The sequence below is a fragment of the Hibiscus syriacus genome, unplaced genomic scaffold (genome assembly GCF_006381635.1).
Source record: "Hibiscus syriacus cultivar Baekdansim isolate YM2019G1 unplaced genomic scaffold, ASM638163v2 tig00112289_pilon, whole genome shotgun sequence".
NCBI classification, from domain to species: Eukaryota; Viridiplantae; Streptophyta; class Magnoliopsida; order Malvales; family Malvaceae; genus Hibiscus; species Hibiscus syriacus.
In genome coordinates this window covers 63,832-81,824 of record NW_024063295.1, presented here as the reverse complement: position 1 = coordinate 81,824, position 17,993 = coordinate 63,832, and the positions used below count along the sequence as shown (strand labels likewise).

Sequence of the window (17,993 nt, the reverse complement as noted above, 5' to 3'; positions counted from 1 at the left end):
ATTTAATATTGAATGTTCACACCCTTAGTATTTATGGTGCTCGAACCCGGAACCTTAAGAAATAACAATTCTTTTATCACCGAAATCGCTTAGTTCGTGCATAGACCATATAAACATAACTATTCAAATCAAAGACAACTAGATAAAATAACATTTCATTTTATAAAATATTTTAATATAACATTTTACAAAATATTTGTATTTGATAAATATTTGAATATAATTTTTTGAAAGTATAAAGAAAAGTTGGATATATTTACAGATTCGAACCTATGATTGTCTTTAAAACCAGTAACAGAAATCAAATGGAAAAGAAAAGGAGAAATATTAATGTCAAATGCGATCCTCCCGCCATTATAAATCATCAGCTGTATTTTCTGTCGTGGGGAACTTGATGTGCTGGGAATATACTTGGCTTTGCCACTGATCACCAAGTGTCAATGAAGCAGACGTATCTGCCTCACTGAAGTAATCTGCTAAAAAACAGTGTTTTCTGCATTTTTCTAGGTAATCCAAAGCCAAAAGTGGCTTTTTCTCCATTGTTTGTTTATGGTAACACAACACAAGCTTTGCCTTCTTTAGTGACCATTCAGAAGATTGGTTTGTCTTTAAACATGGCTGAAGAAAGAAGAGCCGGAGGGCTTAGTAAATCATGTATTCTTCTTATAGGTAAACAATTCTCTCATCCCCTTTCTTCCCCAAATATGTGCGGAAAGTGAGCAAAGTCGTTTACTTTTGCAGTGATTGCTGGAATGGAGAGGTTTGCATTCAAAGGAGTGGCGTCGAATCTGGTGACATACCTCACGGATGTGATGAAGATGAGCAATTCTGAAGCGGCCAAGACTGTGAACAGTTGGTGTGGGTTCACTTCCATGTTGCCATTGTTGGTGGCACCTTTGGCTGACTCCTTCTGGGATAGGTACTCAACCATTTTGACTTCATCTTTCCTCTATGTTTTGGTGAGTCCTCTTCATACAATTTGTTCTTCATTCTCAGATTTTGCTCATTTGTTTTTTCATTCATGAAATTGCACTTCATTGGTGTTCTTTTTCTAATTATTATTTTTATTTAATTTTCTCAAATGCATGCTCGTTTACACCATTGAAAGGTAAATGGATTACACCAGCAGGCAATAGAAAAGTTGGACTCTGATTCATCACCACTTTTTATTTTTTATTCCTTCATGATTACATCTGTCTGATTGTATTTGATTTAAATATCTCAAAGTTTCTATATTATTCTAAAATATAAAATTTAATTTACAATTAATATTTTTATTAAACTAATTTTTTATTTAAAAATCTTAATAACACGTTTTTTTACATAATATCAAAAAATGATTTTAACGTTTGATTAAATAGTCATTTTGACTCATTCTTTTTTAATATTTTGACTCTCACGTTTCATTTTAGGCAAAAAGACCCCTCTATGCAATAGCGGAACTTGCTGATAGAGTTTGGGAGGTCAACTTAAAATTTTTAAAAATTCAAAGGTTTAAACTATTTTTTTAAATTAAAGGGTTTAGTTTACATTTTTCCTCAAAAAATTAGGGTCTAACTAAAATTTTTGAAATTTTGAGAGGCTTAATGAGAATTTTTAAAAAATATGGGAGGGGTTTATTAAGAACATTAAAAATTTTAAAGTTTAATATGAATTTCTAAAAATTTTGAGGAGTCAAATATTTTTTTTAAATGTTAAGGGTTTAAATTATAATTTTTTAAATTTTAGTGGGACCATGGCTTCCACTAATCCCTCTTGTGTTTCGCCATTGCGTGTATGGAGTTAATAAACGGTTAACCTTCCAAAATAGGAGTCTTTTAACACTAAAATGAAACATCGAGGGTAAAAATCTCAAAAAAAAAATAAGGACCAAAATATCTATTTAGTCAAACGTTAAGTATTTTTTCTTAAAATAAAACGATAGAACTAAGATATTCCAAAAAGAAGAATATGAATCAAAAATACAATTTTAATAACGTTAGGGTTAATTTTTGACATTATGCGGTTTCTTTTAACAATTTTAGGGCCTTGGAGCCGTGGCATCAACATCTTTGGTATGGACATATACACCTCCAAGCACCACAAGCTCCTCTGCCTTCCTCTTTGGTTCCCTTTGTTTGATTTCATTAGGGCAAGGTGCATATAACCCTTCTTTGCAAGCCTTTGGAGCCGACCAACTGGACCATGATGATGAATTCCCATGCACCAATGATGACAAAAAGAGCTCCAAAAAGAAGGGTCTATTTTTCCAATGGTGGTACTTCGGTGTTTGCACTGGCAGCCTCTTAGGTGTAATCCTAATGTCCTACATCCAAGATACCTTCGGCTGGGTGCTCGGATTCGCAATCCCCATGTTTGCCATGATTATATCCGTCGCGTTCTTCGTATGCGGTAGCCGGATTTACGCACATAAACAGGATCGAACCATATACAACAAGCCCTTTCTGTACCTGTTCGAACCATGAAAGAGACGGCGTCGAGATTAATCAATTGCGGCATCACCTTGCCAGACGAAAAGTCCGATTCAGTGGAGCTAGAGTGAGTATTTTCTTATTCGATTTCGAGGATGCTTTAAGTGATATGCATAAGTTTTGATGGTCACTCTAGGCTTCTAACTTGTTTATAGGCTTCAACAGAGACCTCTTTGTGATAAAAAACATCACCACGGCAATGAGGGCTCGGATTTGAATCTTGAACCAAATACTTACCTGATTGAAAATGTGAAAATAGTACTCCGTCTATTGCCTATATGGACGATGCTTTTGATGTTCGCCGTGATTTTCCAACAGCCTGCAACTTTTTTCACGAAACAAGGGATGACAATGAGACGGAACGTCGGTAAGAACTTCAAGATCCCACCGGCAACGCTACAAAGTGCAATTACATTGTCTATAATCCTCTTGATGCCTTTTTATGACAAAGTTTTGATCCCGATCACGAAGTTGGTCACTCGTAATGAGAAAGGTATCACCGTAATGCAAAGAATGGGAGTCGGTATGTTTCTTTCGGTCATTGCTATGATCATCGCTGCGGTCGTCGAAAGGACGAGGCTCGAGATCAGCAGGAAAATAGGCAACCGGGAATCCGAAACAGTCCCATTAAGCATCTTCTGGTTGCTTCCGCAGTATGTTCTTTTAGGCATTTCGGACATTTTCACCGTTGTTGGGATGCAAGAATTCTTCTACAATGAAGTCCCGGTCCGGATGCGGACGATGGGATTCGCTCTATACACCAGCGTTTTCGGGGTCGGAAGTTTCCTTAGCGCGTTGATGATCTCGGTCATCGAAGCTCTTACAAGTTCGGACGGAAGACGAAGCTGGTTCTCGGATGACATGAGGGAAGATGGACTGGACAAACTATACTGGCTTCTAGCCATTGCCAGTGCTTTGAGCGTACTGTTTTATGCAATGTTTTGCAAATGCTACAAAAGTCGGATTGAACTCGAAAATGCTACTATAAATAAGCTATGAAATTCTCCGTTTTCATCGGTTTGATTCAGTTCTTTCTTGCAATAATGTGTGTTAGAAACTTGGATGTAAATGTTTCATGGCAATTTGTGCAGGCTTTGTTGCCTCGTATATTATCAAAGAACTGAAGCTACCACTCTTTCACCTTAACCATGTTGAGATTTGTTATTTTATATCCAGCTACCACATCGTCGTATTAAATTTAATTTTTAATCTAATTTAAACGATTAATTATTAAAATAGAATAGAAATCTAATGTTAATGACGAAAATATTAAAAAAATAATTTGATTATTAGAATAAAAATATGAATAATTGTGTGACCAAATATATAGTTTACCAAAAAAAGGCATAATACTAAAATTAACCCCGAGTGTTTACTAGAATTGTCATTTTAACCCATATTCTTTTTCTTAGAAAATTTTAGCCTCCAACTTCTTATTCTAAAGTAAAAAGTCTCCTAATGTTTGACTAAATTATCAATTTAACCCTTATATTCTTTTATTCTAGAGTATTTTGGCCTCCAACATCTTATTTTAAGATAAAAAACATTTATTTCGGAGCGTTAACCGTTTGTTATTAGTAGCTTCCATCCATAGAGTGTTTTTTTTTTTGCTCTAAAATAAAATGTTGGGGCTAAAATGTTATAAAAAAAGAGACTAAAATAACCATTTTGATAACAGTTGGGGTTAATTTTGATATTATGCCAAAGAAAAACTACTCTGATGGATGCCGATCAATGGCTAATCGCTGAAAGACAATCCGATGAGTGGCTTATGTAATTTGTTGGTTGATATTCTCAAAAACAAGTGGTAAAGGGAGAGCCTTTCAAATTTTTCATGAAAACTTGGAAAACCCAAAATCAAATGATGATATCATGACTCAATCAAATATCCGAAACTATAAAAGGGCACACTCCAAGAACAAGTTGATTAAACTCTAGCTTCTTTTGCAGTTGAAGCGATGACTCTGCAAGCAAGTTCCTTTAACATTGGAGGCTTTTCTTATCTTCCTTGCCCTCCAAAAACTTCCCGTCATCTCTTTGTAATCAGAGCTAAAGGTACTAACTTTGCTTGTTTTAGTGAATTCCCAAGTTTTGTATCATCATTTTTAGTTATAATTTAATGTGTTTGAGCTGCATTTTTTGGTTTTTTGACTTGGGGTTTCAGTCTTATGTGATTATATGAGTTGAAGTTTCTTCCATGTTTGTTTTTAGCTTGAATTTGATGAATTGGTGCTATACTATTGGTTATCTGTTTGATAAAATTCCTGGGGTTTCAATATCATGTGATTGTGTGAGTCAAATTTCTCTCTTTTTTGTTCATTTCGTTTGGGGTTCTTTGACTTTGTATTTCAGTGGAACCATCAGAGAAATCTGTAGAAATAATGAGGAAATTCTCGGAACAATATGCTCGCCGTTCGGGCACATATTTCTGTATGGATAAGGGAGTGACTTCTGTTGTTATCAAGGTATTCTTTAGACTCAGCTCTTCAACGATTGAACTGAATATCCTTATTTTGCATCCCAGTTTCGAAAAATCTTCACAAATGAGTCATTACCTGGTTTCAACCCTGCCTTAAGTGAAACATTCAAAGGGCTGAATTGCAGAGGATTCATCCTTTAGCCTTTCTACCAGTAAGGCAGCTCAAAAAGCTTCAAATATTAGTGAGAGTTAGATGTCAAGCATTGTTATATGGTTGACAATGGAAGTTATATGATATTTTTCAGTTGCAACTTGCAAGATCTTACTTTTAGCTAAGAAAATTTGTTAGAGCTATTGTTTAGTCTGTATCTAATATGCATTTCACCAAAAATTCAAGGGCTAGTATGGCATCAATAAGCTATGTCATGTCACATGTGAAGGATAATCCGGAAAAGTCTTATCGTTTAGTGTTTTATCCTAGACCATCACAAGCAGAACCATTAGTTACTCTTGGTGAACCTTTATTGTAACTGGAAGGAATAGAGTGCAGAAATTCTTTACTTACTCAATTCTGATTGAATTCTATCAGATAATATAGAACGCCGCATGTTCAGGTGTACCTATCGGAGAAGTTGAATTCAAAAATTGTTAATGCCTTGTCTTCAAACGATGGACAAAAGGACTGCATCTTGTCCATTCATAAACAACAAGACAAATTGAAGAATGATAAAATGCTATATTTTACTATTCCAACAAATCTGTGCCTTAGTTTGGATCTTCTTGAATGTGATGTATTTTCCTGAATGTTGGATTTTCTTTTAAAATCTAACTCCTACTTGAGCATAGCATAAACCTTGTCCTAGCTCTGTCACTTTATTAAATCCATCAAGTCCACTCATCTTTTCATTTCTTGATAAACAAAAACTTATTTTCGGATATTTGGACAGGGATTGGCTGAGCATAAAGATACGTTGGGTGCCCCTCTCTGCCCTTGCAGGTAAATATTTCCTCCATGATCTCTCTATCTTGTTCCATATTATTAGATCTCGTTACACTCAAGTATCTTGACATATATAGCTATATAAGATTCAATAACATTTTAAATGTAAATCCAAATTATTACAGGCATTATGACGATAAAGCTGCTGAGGCAGGGCAGGGGTTTTGGAACTGTCCATGCGTTCCTATGAGAGAAAGGTGAATGCATTGTCATGATACCTTTTAATGTATATTCCTCATGTAAATTGGTCTCACTGCCTGAGTTGTATGGGAAGTCCAAAAGTAGGTGTATCTTTCGTTTCATCCTAGAAATACGTAGTCGATAACGATCTTCCTATCAAGGTGACCAGTGCTAATGTTTTCGTATAGAACCTTTTGAGATCCACTATTTAACAATGGCTGCTTGTCACTTTTCTGATCATTGACTTTAGTGGAAGCTTCTGAACTGGAGCGCACTGTCCTGATGAACTAGTTACTTATTTCATGAAATTAAGAAAGGAACTTTAATGTCATGATCAAGATTGATTTCAAACCGCAGGTAGTTGTAGCAATGAAGGTATTATGTGGGGAAGGATTTCCATGATACTTTAGAGGTTCAAAATAATCCTATAACAAGTTGAAAAGAAATTTGGTGCTAAGTAAAGAGGATTTATGTCAAATGTTGATATTGTCTTTGGGACATGAGTTTGGTTTATCGTGGCAAAAGGTGTTAAGTATTTACTTGGGATTTGAGTTCTGATTCATGAACTTGTACTTCTGTTTCATGCATTTTGTGTTATACAATGAAAAATTCAAGCTATATTTCTCCTTTCCCGAAGCAAACAGTCTTCGGAAACAAAAAAAATAAAAAAAAATCAAAGAACTGCTTTGGTGTGTCCTAGTCTATATTCTTTCTGATAGCAAGGCAAGATATTGTATGGTTTGAAAGTTTGCAGTTCATATTAACAATGATAACAGTTAAAACATGTCTTTTCTGGAAACTGTTGCCCAAGCTATGTTTTTCCGACTCTTCATTTTTCTTGAAATACTCGCGTCAGATATGTTTTAAGACATGGATACGAGGATATGACCCTTCAAGGATCCTCCAAGTACATGGTAAAACTTGAGAGAAAGTTGAACATACCTGTGTTGAAAAACATACTTGTCCGGCACTAAATGCTCTTTCTCATTAGTTTCTACGGTTACTATGTAAATTTCATTTGTTTAATCTGAGTTCTCTTACTCAATGTATACAAATATTCGGCAGGAAAGAATGTCACTGCATGCTCTTTCTCACTCCAGATAATGATTTTGCTGGCCAAGAGCAGGTATTTATTTGGGTTCTTAGATCTTTTTCCTTGGTTATGTTGCTTTGGCTCTTCGTTTAACTTTAAGCACCCGTTGCCATCATATTTTCGGAGGATTATAATCCTCCAGTTGCTTTGGCTCTTCGTTTTTATTTAAGCACCCGTAGCCATCATATTTTCGGAGATGGGAATGGAGTTAGAATCCTCCAATTACATGAAAATCTTGAAAATAAATTAAACATACCCGTGTTGGGTATATACTCATATCTGAAACTTATACACAACAAATTAAACTACTTGGCGGGTCCTTGTACTATAACTTTAGGAGCAAATTAATCCTTCTACATTATAAGTGCCATTTTTTCTCCACGATAAATCAGCATTGTTAACGTTCAAAGTTATCTCTTTGCTTCAAAATTAAATATAAATATGTTGAGGTCCAACATATAGGATGGTGGTTCAATGGGTTATGGTTGAAGGAGATTGGTCAGCGGCTTGTGGTTCACCCCTTCTAGATTGGGCGGAGGGCCACCAGTTGTTGATGCTCTTGGTCCCCTCTGTCTGACATCACCAGGGTCTTCATGGAGCCGCCTCATTAGTCTAGTAGCCACTTAATAGGGGATTACTGCTTCTTCTGAGTTATCATATTGATGTGGTGATATAGCTGGTTCCGACAACTCAATGCTTCGTAATAGTGTCTTAAAGGCAGAGGGTATAACAAAAGGGACTAAATTGCTCACTTTTATGTGACTAATGTGTACTTAAGCCGATAGTATAGGGACTTGCAAGGTAGTTTAACTTGCCGGAGTTTGGGCAACATAGTTTCGTCGTATTTGGTATTTACTAGCATCAATTCATGTAAGTAGCAGATATTTTGTATACTTGGTCTGACTATATGTATACTTGGTGTGCAGTCCATCACAATGGAAGAAATCAAGGAAACAACGGCAAACATGTAGCTCTTGACATTCTGAGTTTCACTTTTCTAAACAATCATAACTTGTATTTGCCCCCAACCCGATAGGGTATTTGTATCTCTATTATCAATAGAGTAATTTTTCTTTTACCTCCCATGTGATCTGGAATTGCACTAGTTAAACCTCTTTGTTTTGTATCTATGTTTTTACTGCCCTTCATGCACACATTTGCTCAGGGATGGACCAAGGGGCGGGTGGGGCAGTTGCCTCTAAAAATTTAAAATTATCATATATTTTAGATTTTTCTATGTATTTTCTATTGAATATATGTTTTTGTCTCCTCTGAAATTTTATAAGTTCATTCTCCTAATATAAAATCTTGCTCGGTCCCTATATTTGCTTCTACTTAATAGGTTGCAATTGCAGCATTAGTACTTAAATTATATTTAATATGTGATTTGGCCCTTAAATTATACTTTATCTCCCAATGTGATACTTAAACGAAAGATTATTTAATCAAATCAAATTAAGCAAAAAAGTTAGCTTTTCCTCGAAAAAGTTACATTATCTTATAAAAAGAGGTAAGTTACATGTTTAGTACCTAAACTAATACTTTTGTTCCATTTTGATACCCAAACTTTATTTTGTTTCAAAACCATACTTAATGTTAGTTTAGGTTTTATTTTAATATATTGCCGTTAAAAACTCACCTGTGATACCGAAGTGTCATCATAAGGTAATGTCACATCATTATTGAAGAAAATAAAAAAATATCATGTCAATAGTTCTGTTAATTTTTTAACGACTGAGCATCAAAATGAAACCTAAACTAGACATTATGTATGATTTTGAAACAAAATAAAGTTTGGATATCAAAACGGAACAAAAATAATAGTTTAGGTGCTTAAACTCATAATTTACCCTAAAAAAATTAACTCAACAAAAGTAAAGTTCAGTTGAAAGAAATAGGAACACATTCAAGAAAAACCATCAAACTTCTCCACTCTCTTCTCCACTCTCTAAGCACTTCATACTACAAGCTGATTTAGCTTAAAACCAAATAGGAAACCCTAAGTGTGTGTTTTCAAGGGCACTTGGGCTTATTGTTGTGGGTTTTCATGTCAGTGTAACATTTCCCACACATCTCTCGGTTCCCATACGTCCCCGGTGGAACACATTTGCATCTATCGCAGCATGTGATGCAAGCTCTCATGCATAGGTTAGTCCTTGAGTGTAATTTGCACCTTTCTCCACATAAAGGGATGCAATCTGCATAAACAAATCATCCAAGTTTGATTTAATCATGTGTAAATTTTTAGACAAAAATCTGATACTTGTGTTTTAGATTGGGTCAAGCATGTATGATTTCTTACCCTTCCTTGTTTTAACCGGTGGAAGTGGTGGACTTGGTGGCTTGTAAGGGGGAGTTGTGGTTGGAGGTGCGGGTGCCGGAGTTGGAGGTTTATACGGTGGAGATGGTGACTTGACTGGTGGTGCAGGAGCTGGGTGTGGTGGTGCCTTCACTGGGATTGGAGTTGCTGGTTCAGGAACTTTAACATATTTCATCTGCAACCAAAGAAAGCTGAAGAAATTTGGGGCACAAGGAATAAGTTTTTAGATGAGCATTGCTTGAGAAAACTAACCTCAATCCTCTTTTCCTTTTCATTAGATGAAACCTATAGGAAACAGATCAACTTTTGAGTTAGATAACATTAACAACTCATTAGAGGAAGGTAGCCTAACCCATACCTCTGAAGCAAGTTGCAGAAGAGTAGCCAATAGAAATAGCAGAGCTTTGGAAGCCATTGATGAAAGCTTTGCTCACACTTTTGATGCATCACTCACAAACTCTCTCTTGCTTTAAATAGAGTTTCACGTGCTGGAACACTTGATGTTTGTTTACTTCCCAGACTCACTAAATCACTCATATTTAAGTGAGTTGATGTAATCATTGAACCAGCATAATGATTGATCATGGATGGGATTCTTGTACATGAATTAAAGCACGTGTTTTGCACTACAGTAAAAGTTAAGCAATTGTTTTCAAAATCTTTCACTAGTTCTTCTACTATTTATAAATTACGGATGTAATCCCTACATTCTAATATAATTCTGCTATCAGTTATTGTATTATTATTAAGTTGTAGATATATTTAACTACTATTCTTTAATTTGGTTGTTTTAAGTTCTTTTACTAACTATATTGTCCTGGAATTATTTGGATAACGATTGACATTCCAAAATTTAAAAGTATAATGAGTAAAATTGATTAAATTAAAATATAGAGACTAATTCTATGAGTTATATATACGTAATAAAATACGAGGTTTTTAAGACTGGTTCGAAAAGCTTGAAAAAGACTGCCATTACAACTGGACTATGAATCCCCCGAGGAGGTCCAATTTAAGAATTCATAAATGGAGGGCATGCAAGTGGGATTATTTATTCCTACTTAACATGTGATGCCACATGTAATGAAACAATGGTATCACTAATTTCACCTTTGATCAAAATATTCTTGGAACTTGAAGGGATTGATAATGTAAAACAGAAAATGGGTTTAAATCCTTCTAGAAATAGATATTCCCCGTTGGTATGGATTATTCCTTGAAGTCTCGAGTTCGAATATCAAAAATGTTAAGTGTATGAGCGTTAAATGTTAAATGGTTGAGAGTAATCTTTGAATATATATTATCTTGTGCTTACCCCAGATTGATAAAAAATATTTATTTATTTTTTATGTATCGAGAGGATTTATATTTTGTATTCATTTAAATAGGATATTGGTTCACATTGCATGTAATTTTTATGCTACACTCCGTAATTGATTAATGCCATTTGATTCTATTTGCATATGTGACCATTGATGAGTCTAGTCATGAATGATACGACGAAAACCGCTTTTATCCTATATGAATATAGTTGATGGATGAGAATGTTATAGAATACCTATTATAAGATAGCAAATTTTGAGCTCATAAGGTTTTACATTGTCAAGAAACATATGTTCACAGTGGGAGATTGTTTGATTAAAATCCATAATTGGTATATGTATAATGTAAAATGCTATCATAAAGTATGATACAAAATCAAGCGACCAATTATGTACATGTCATAGATATTAAAGTGTATAACATGAGTTGTATTTATAATTTGATGAGGAATAAAACTATAAATACTTAATAGATTGATATATATTCATCTATACAAACAGATAGTGGTTCTCAAGAAACAAGTTAACTTATTTTAGTCTTATCCCATCAAAGAATTTCTACGGCAAGAGAAAATCTATTTTTTAGAATATCACAACCAAATAAACTTAATAATTTCATTATATCAATTAATTTTGGCATGCTTTCACATTTATTTTATTATTTTAATAATTTAATATAAATCTCGAGTTCTTAATTTTATATCAATTAAATTTTAATTCTAACAAACATGGGACGAGATGATATATATTTTTTTGGGATTAAAGAAATATCAATAAAAATTGTTTGGTTATGAGACAGAAATCTATCAAATCTTCTTGGTTTAGGTCACTATTGTTCCCAACACATGGCATGTGGATACCAAGTTCATTACATGTTCAAAATGTCATGACAAAAAATTCTGAACCATTAAGTCCAATAATATTTGTATCACTAAAACCCATATATATAGAACTTGAATTATTGAACTCCTACCTACAATGAAAAAAATATTATCTGTTCTTTTTTTTATCCCCAGTTGAACAACTTCAAAAAAAAATATTTAAAATGTGGGTCGGATTTAATTTTAATATTTAAGGCTCAAGTCTTGTTCAAGTTATAGATTTTTTAAACAGAAAGCTCAAATCCTTAAATTAAAAAAAATATATTATATACTTAAACTTATTTTTTAGATGTTAACAATAATAATGTCAATCGAATTAAGACTTAATAATATGTTAATTTTCATATTTTTTACAAAGATTTTCTTTTTGATATATTTAGTAACTTATATTTCAATGAAGTGACTTAACCTTTTCAAGAAATGACTTAATCTTTTCATGTATAGAATTGTTGAATAAATATGATTAAATGGATACAACTTTAAACCAGAAATTAAGTCTATTCACTAAGTGACATGACTTATTATTAATAGTTATAAATAACAACACTCATTCAATAACTTTTCCAGCAAAGCCTTCTTATTCACCTGCATGGTGACTTATATAGTACTTTGTGTTGAGATCAGACCTAAGGTCACTTTGAGGGTGTGACCTTTTATCATAGAATATAAAGTTGGGATCCCCTATGATTACATTAACAATCCCTCCAAATGGCTTGGGAGAACACTTAGACGGTTTGAGACAAATATTTTAAGTTAAATTGATTATAATGTTCGAAGGTTCATCTTATCGATTCTCTAAATATGAAAGTATGTCCACGTTCATCATATAATTGTTGGTACTAATAATATGTTATGTCAATTGCAACGATTTATCTTTTTAATTTAGAGGGTTGCAACCGTTTGCTTTTTAAACATATTGAAGACTAATGAATAATGTTCGAGGGAGCACTGAGAGAAGAGTGGAGAAAAGAAGAAGAATATTCCCTCTTTAGCTATGTCTTAAGGCTTATATATTGATTTATAGTGTGCGCAAGTGTCATTTTGAGGATAATGATTGCCATTCATAAATCAATAAAATGAATTGATTTGGTTATCATGTGATATAGTTTGCCAGTGACAGAATAGACTGTGTCAAATCAAAAAACTGCAACTTTGTAGAGAGATGTTAAAACTGGATGGTTAATTGTACCGTTTGTCCTAATCGATTAGTTAATCATTATAGTTATAAGTTTTTTAACTAATATAATTATTAAAATATAGTTAATCGTTAATGGTTAATCATTATTAACATCGGTTATAGGTTAACCTATTAAAGTTATTTGTCAAAAAAAATTATAATTCACTACAAAAATATATAAGTTAACACATACTTAAACCGATGTAATGATAAAATAAAAAGTCACTTAACACATACTATATCGATGTAATTATATACATCTCAAAATATCTTATTACCTAACAATAAATGTGTAAGAATATTTTTATTTTTCAAAAATAAAATTAAAAATGATAAATATATATATATATTAAATTATTTGTATATAAATTTATTAATATATATATGTGAATAGTAAAAAATTATATTAAGTTATTTGTGTAAAAATTTAATAAATTAGAAATATATAATTATAAATTTAATTTCTTAATGGTTAACTGTTGGTTAACCGTTTTCAAAATTAACGTAACTTAACTATCATTTTTAACGTTCGATTAATTAATCTATTAAATATAACGATTATACAGATTAACGATTCAATATTTTTTAACACCCCTAACTCCAATAGTTTGAGCATCGGAATAGAGATAATATAAATAATTTTTTTTTTTATTAGATGAAATAAACATAAATAATTAATTAAAATAATCAAACGTGTAAATACACGTGCAACGCACTGACAAAGGAACTCGTTTGCATAAGTCTTGGAGTTAATTACATTAGACTTCTCTAAATTATGATTCATATTCTAAATTGATTTTCAAACTTTAAAAACATGCTTTATTATGTGCTTAAATTTATATGTTAAATGTCAACTTAAATCTGACGCCAAGTATATTAAAAATGTAGATAAATTTTAAACTTGTGTACTTGTTACATGGATAACTTGAATCTGATACAGTAGAAAAATAATAATCTTAAAATATCTTAATAACACCGTCTTTTTTACATGATAAATTTAAATTATCTATATAACATATGTACACTTGCTTAAAATAAGTTGATGATGAAAGATTACATAGTTAATTGCATCATATGTTCCCAAACTATAACTTTCATTTTTAAATTGGTACTTAAATTTTTGGATATTTCAATTTATCCTTAAACTATGAATCTCATTCTAAATTAGTGCTTAACTTTGAACATTCTAATTTCATCCCTAAATTATGCCATTTTTCTAAATTGGTCGCCTAACTTTTGAATATTCCAATTCCATCCCTAAATTCATCCAAATATGTAATCAATTTCAACCATAGTTTGCCTAAAGTTTTTTTTCTTCAAGCATATATAATATAACTTGCCTAACGATTTTATTAACAAGGATGTGATAAGTATATGTTTATAGTTTGGGATGGAATTGGAATGTTCAAAAAGTGTAGGGACTAATTTGAATGAAGGTCCTAGTTAGGGATGAAATTGAAATATTCAAAAGTTTGAAGACAAATCTAGAATGATAGTCTAGGGATGAAATTAAAATATTTAAAATTTAGGATTAATTTAAAATGAGGGTCAACTTTGAGGACACGCAATACGATTAACTAAAGATTCCAAACTCGTCTTTTCTCATTAAAAATTGGCGGTTATCTGATATGGACGTTAACCTATTGATTGGATATGATAAAATATGATTCAAATCATTTAATTGTATTTTATAGATTAATTTCCGTTAATTTCTGTCATCATGAAACATTATGTTGGCGGGCCAGTACTTGAAGTAACGATGGTATCAGTAGACATCATTAAAATATAATTTTTATCATATCTCAATCAACATGTTAAGTTCCGGCTCAGACAAGTGTCAATTTTTTCAACAAAAAAGAACGATTTTGGAATATATGTATAGTCAATGATCATTTTGTAACTTTCAATAGTCAGAAACTTAACAAAACGTCATATAATTGAGGGATCATTTTGTAGCTTTTAATAATTAAGTAACTAACAAAGTAATACCTTATCATCGAGGGACTATTATGTATTTTACTCTTATGATTTTTACTCCAAAATGATTTCTTTTAATCCTATCTTGACCACCCCAAATTTTTTTATTCTAATCTGATCTTGATATTCTTTTATAAAAAATCAACTTGTCTCATCGTCATCGTTTTCGTCCATCCCGATGATGGATCGACATCGGCAACTACAATCCATGGAAACTCAACTTCATACTGAATAATAATTATTAATACACGTTTACTTGTAGACGTATACAATAACTCAACTTTTAAATCTCTTAAAACTCTAATGATTCAGACAGCAGTGCTTTTGTAGCTGTTTGATGTCCATGGAAATCAATCCAAACTCTGTATACGCACTAAAAAAACATTATAAGTTGAACATAAAAAAGAAATAAAACTAGGTTGTCTTTTGTTTTCTTTTTTAACTTATTTGTTCACCAATCAAATCCAAGCCAACTGCTAGGAAAGTCGAGCCTTGAAACAACAAGAAATAGAAGTGAACTCCATGCGCAGACAACAAGCTTCTTGCAGCAGCTGTGAGTAGGAGAAGAGCCAACGCAAGCTCTTTCCTGTACAGCTTATTCTCTTCTTTAAAGGGCTGGTTTCCTCCAGTTGTTTGAGTTATTCAACGTCTCCAACCCGGATTCCGAGTGTCTCCTCGTGATATTCTCTTCGTTAGAAGATTTCGATTCCCTTTCAGCTAAGGCCACTAAGTCGGACTCCGATGATCGACCTGTTTTCTTTGTTACTACCCATTCGTAGGCGCTTCCGAGCTGAAACAGTCCCGAGATCATGGCGTTGAATTTTGTGACCGACATTGTGTTTTCGAAGAGAAGGTAGGGGACCAAGAAAGGGAAGGATTTCGGGGCTGGGAGGATGTTTAGGAGTGACATGAAGATCGGGACATAACAGATAACCCAAAGGGGGAGTTCAGCTTCAGGAATGAACATTGTCAATGGAAGTATGACAGACAATGTGAAGGAGTAAAATGGAAGTATAAGTTTCCTCAGTAGGAAAAACAGAAAAATCAAGTTGGCCTTCTTCGATATCGGAATCTGCATCGATGAATGTAAATCGTTAAGTTCGTTTAGTGGATTAGATCGTTATATGATGCTAGGAAAAGGGAAGTAGTCGAACCTTGGATCTCACAATGGCAGGAAGACATAATCTAAACAACTGCATCGGACCCGAATGCCAACGGTGCTGCTGTTTTTGTAGGCTTCATGAGACTCGGGCAATTCACAAAGCACTTTAACATCGTTGAGGAAGATGAACTTCCATCCGTTTAAGTGTGCTCGAACCGCGATATCCATGTCCTCGACAGTTGTTCTCTCAAGCCAGCCACCGGAATCCTCCAAGGCCTTGATCCTCCACACGCCGGCAGTCCCGTTGAATCCGAAGAAGTTTAAGGAAGCACCGTTCACTTGCTGCTCAACTTCGAAATGGAAGCAAAGATTGATGTTTTGAAGCCTTGTGAGCAAATTCTCATCTTTATTCACAAATGACCAACGCGCCTGAACTAAACCAAGCTCAGGATCACTCTGCAATGCAGATCAACATTTTTTTAAATCATTACAGAAAGTAAAACGAACCCGAAATCCGAATCTTCCAATCGGATTTTTGTGGAATACCTTGAAGTGAGGCACAGTTTGCTTAAGGAAATCAGAGTTAGGCTGGAAATCTGCATCGAATATTGCCACAAATTCGTAGTCCTTGACATAGTCACAGGCCATTGCCGATTTAAGGTTGCCGGCTTTGTATCCAGTCCGGATTAACCGATGTCGGTAGATTATGTTTACCCCTTTCTCACGCCATAATGAAACTTCATCCTTGATCAAAAGCTGTAAATTGCCATCATCTGAATCATCTAGCACTTGAATTAGAATCCGGTCTTTAGGCCAATCAAGTTGACAAACAGCAGCAATTGATGGGCAAATACCTGACCAAGAATTACTTCAAAAACAGATGAAGAAACAATGAAGATGATTGAATTTGAAAGGCTAAATCCTCACCTCTCTTTCATTGCACATTGGAATCTGGACTAGAACCATAGGGAAACTCGAGGCATCTTCGATGTCAAAGCATCTCCATTGATTCTAGGTTTCAAGTTGTTATATTAATCCAGAAACAACCCAGACAAAGAATAAGCCGATCGAGAGACTGAATCAAGAAGAGAACGATGCAGAATTTGGACATGGTTAGCACCAATGGAGCAATATAATCAACTCTAAATGCAACCATGTCATATAACACCATTGAAGGAGACCTTGAACCTCCCATGGCTGAATGATGCTCAAATTCCATTTCTTCAAATGGGCAACGATTTCCAAAACCAAGCCAATATCGAGATAAGAAGGAACGCTTTGATGAATCTATACAATTTTCTGTTCTTGGTCTCTTCTTCGCTCACATCGGATAAAGCGATGCGTTTCGTGACTGATGAAGCCATGGTTTTGAACGCCATTGGAAGCCATGAAAGACGGGCGAAAACTCTTTGAGCTTTGAGGAAAAGGAACCAAGTGAACTGCTTGGGACTCACTGCCTTTTGTTTTTCCAGAAGTAGAGTTGAGCCTGAGCCATTGATTTCCACTAAGGAGAACTTGTTTGGCTTCTCAATGGAGACCACAACTGAACTCGGAGCCATCTCGAAACAGATGAGAGAATCAAAATTCAACAAAACCCAGATCAAAATTCAGCAAAAGAACCAAAAACAAAATCTGGGTTTTCAGTTCTGAGATTTGGGAAAGAAAAGAACACAAAAAGATGCCAACTTTTATATGTTCACCATTGAGGAAAAACTGGAAAGATGATATCTTTCAAGTCAAAACATGATGGAAGAGAAGGGATTAGGAAGGGGAAGTTTGAACACTGATAATACTTTTCAGTGAAGTACTAATAATGGAAAACAGGAAAGCTTCTGTTTACTTGCAACTGTGGCTAGAATTTGAGATCTAAAAAGAAAATCCAAAATTAAATTAAAGATGGAAACATGTTTGAAAAAGATTTATTGGACCAAATCCAGCTTTGACATGTGACCAATGTTCACAGGGATCCGCTCATGACCTCAAAATCTCATGAAATGATTAAGTGAAAAGCCAACGAAAAACCAAAATTGTGAATTCATGACAACTAGGTA

The 17,993-nt window shown here is 33.8% G+C and overlaps 3 protein-coding genes and 1 pseudogene across 3 annotated transcripts; 2 read left to right on the top strand and 2 right to left on the bottom strand.

The window, feature by feature from the left end:
* Positions 1 to 322: 322 nt before the first annotated feature.
* Positions 323 to 3,533, top strand: LOC120177516 (protein NRT1/ PTR FAMILY 5.9-like). Its single transcript, XM_039183643.1, is given in 5 exon segments — positions 323 to 669; positions 742 to 959; positions 2,025 to 2,457; positions 2,460 to 2,538; positions 2,627 to 3,533. Coding segments are annotated over 5 exon segments (1,629 nt in total). The 5' UTR covers positions 323 to 614; the 3' UTR covers positions 3,471 to 3,533.
* Positions 3,534 to 4,265: 732 nt separating this feature from the next.
* Positions 4,266 to 8,165, top strand: LOC120177491 (ferredoxin-thioredoxin reductase catalytic chain, chloroplastic-like). The gene is made up of 6 exons (XM_039183620.1): positions 4,266 to 4,526; positions 4,824 to 4,936; positions 5,838 to 5,887; positions 6,016 to 6,087; positions 7,136 to 7,196; positions 8,090 to 8,165. Exons 1-6 carry the CDS (start codon positions 4,430 to 4,432, stop codon positions 8,132 to 8,134), a joined length of 438 nt encoding a protein of 145 aa, XP_039039551.1. The 5' UTR covers positions 4,266 to 4,429; the 3' UTR covers positions 8,135 to 8,165.
* A 972-nt stretch (positions 8,166 to 9,137) lies between these two features.
* LOC120177409 (gibberellin-regulated protein 14-like) lies at positions 9,138 to 9,898 on the bottom strand. The gene is made up of 4 exons (XM_039183570.1): positions 9,842 to 9,898; positions 9,736 to 9,768; positions 9,466 to 9,658; positions 9,138 to 9,361 (listed from the first exon to the last, which is right to left on the bottom strand). The coding sequence occupies exons 1-4, from the start codon at positions 9,896 to 9,898 to the stop codon at positions 9,177 to 9,179; spliced, it is 468 nt and encodes a 155-aa protein (XP_039039501.1). The 3' UTR covers positions 9,138 to 9,176.
* A 5,228-nt stretch (positions 9,899 to 15,126) lies between these two features.
* LOC120177450 lies at positions 15,127 to 17,646 on the bottom strand (annotated as a pseudogene).
* Positions 17,647 to 17,993: the final 347 nt, after the last annotated feature.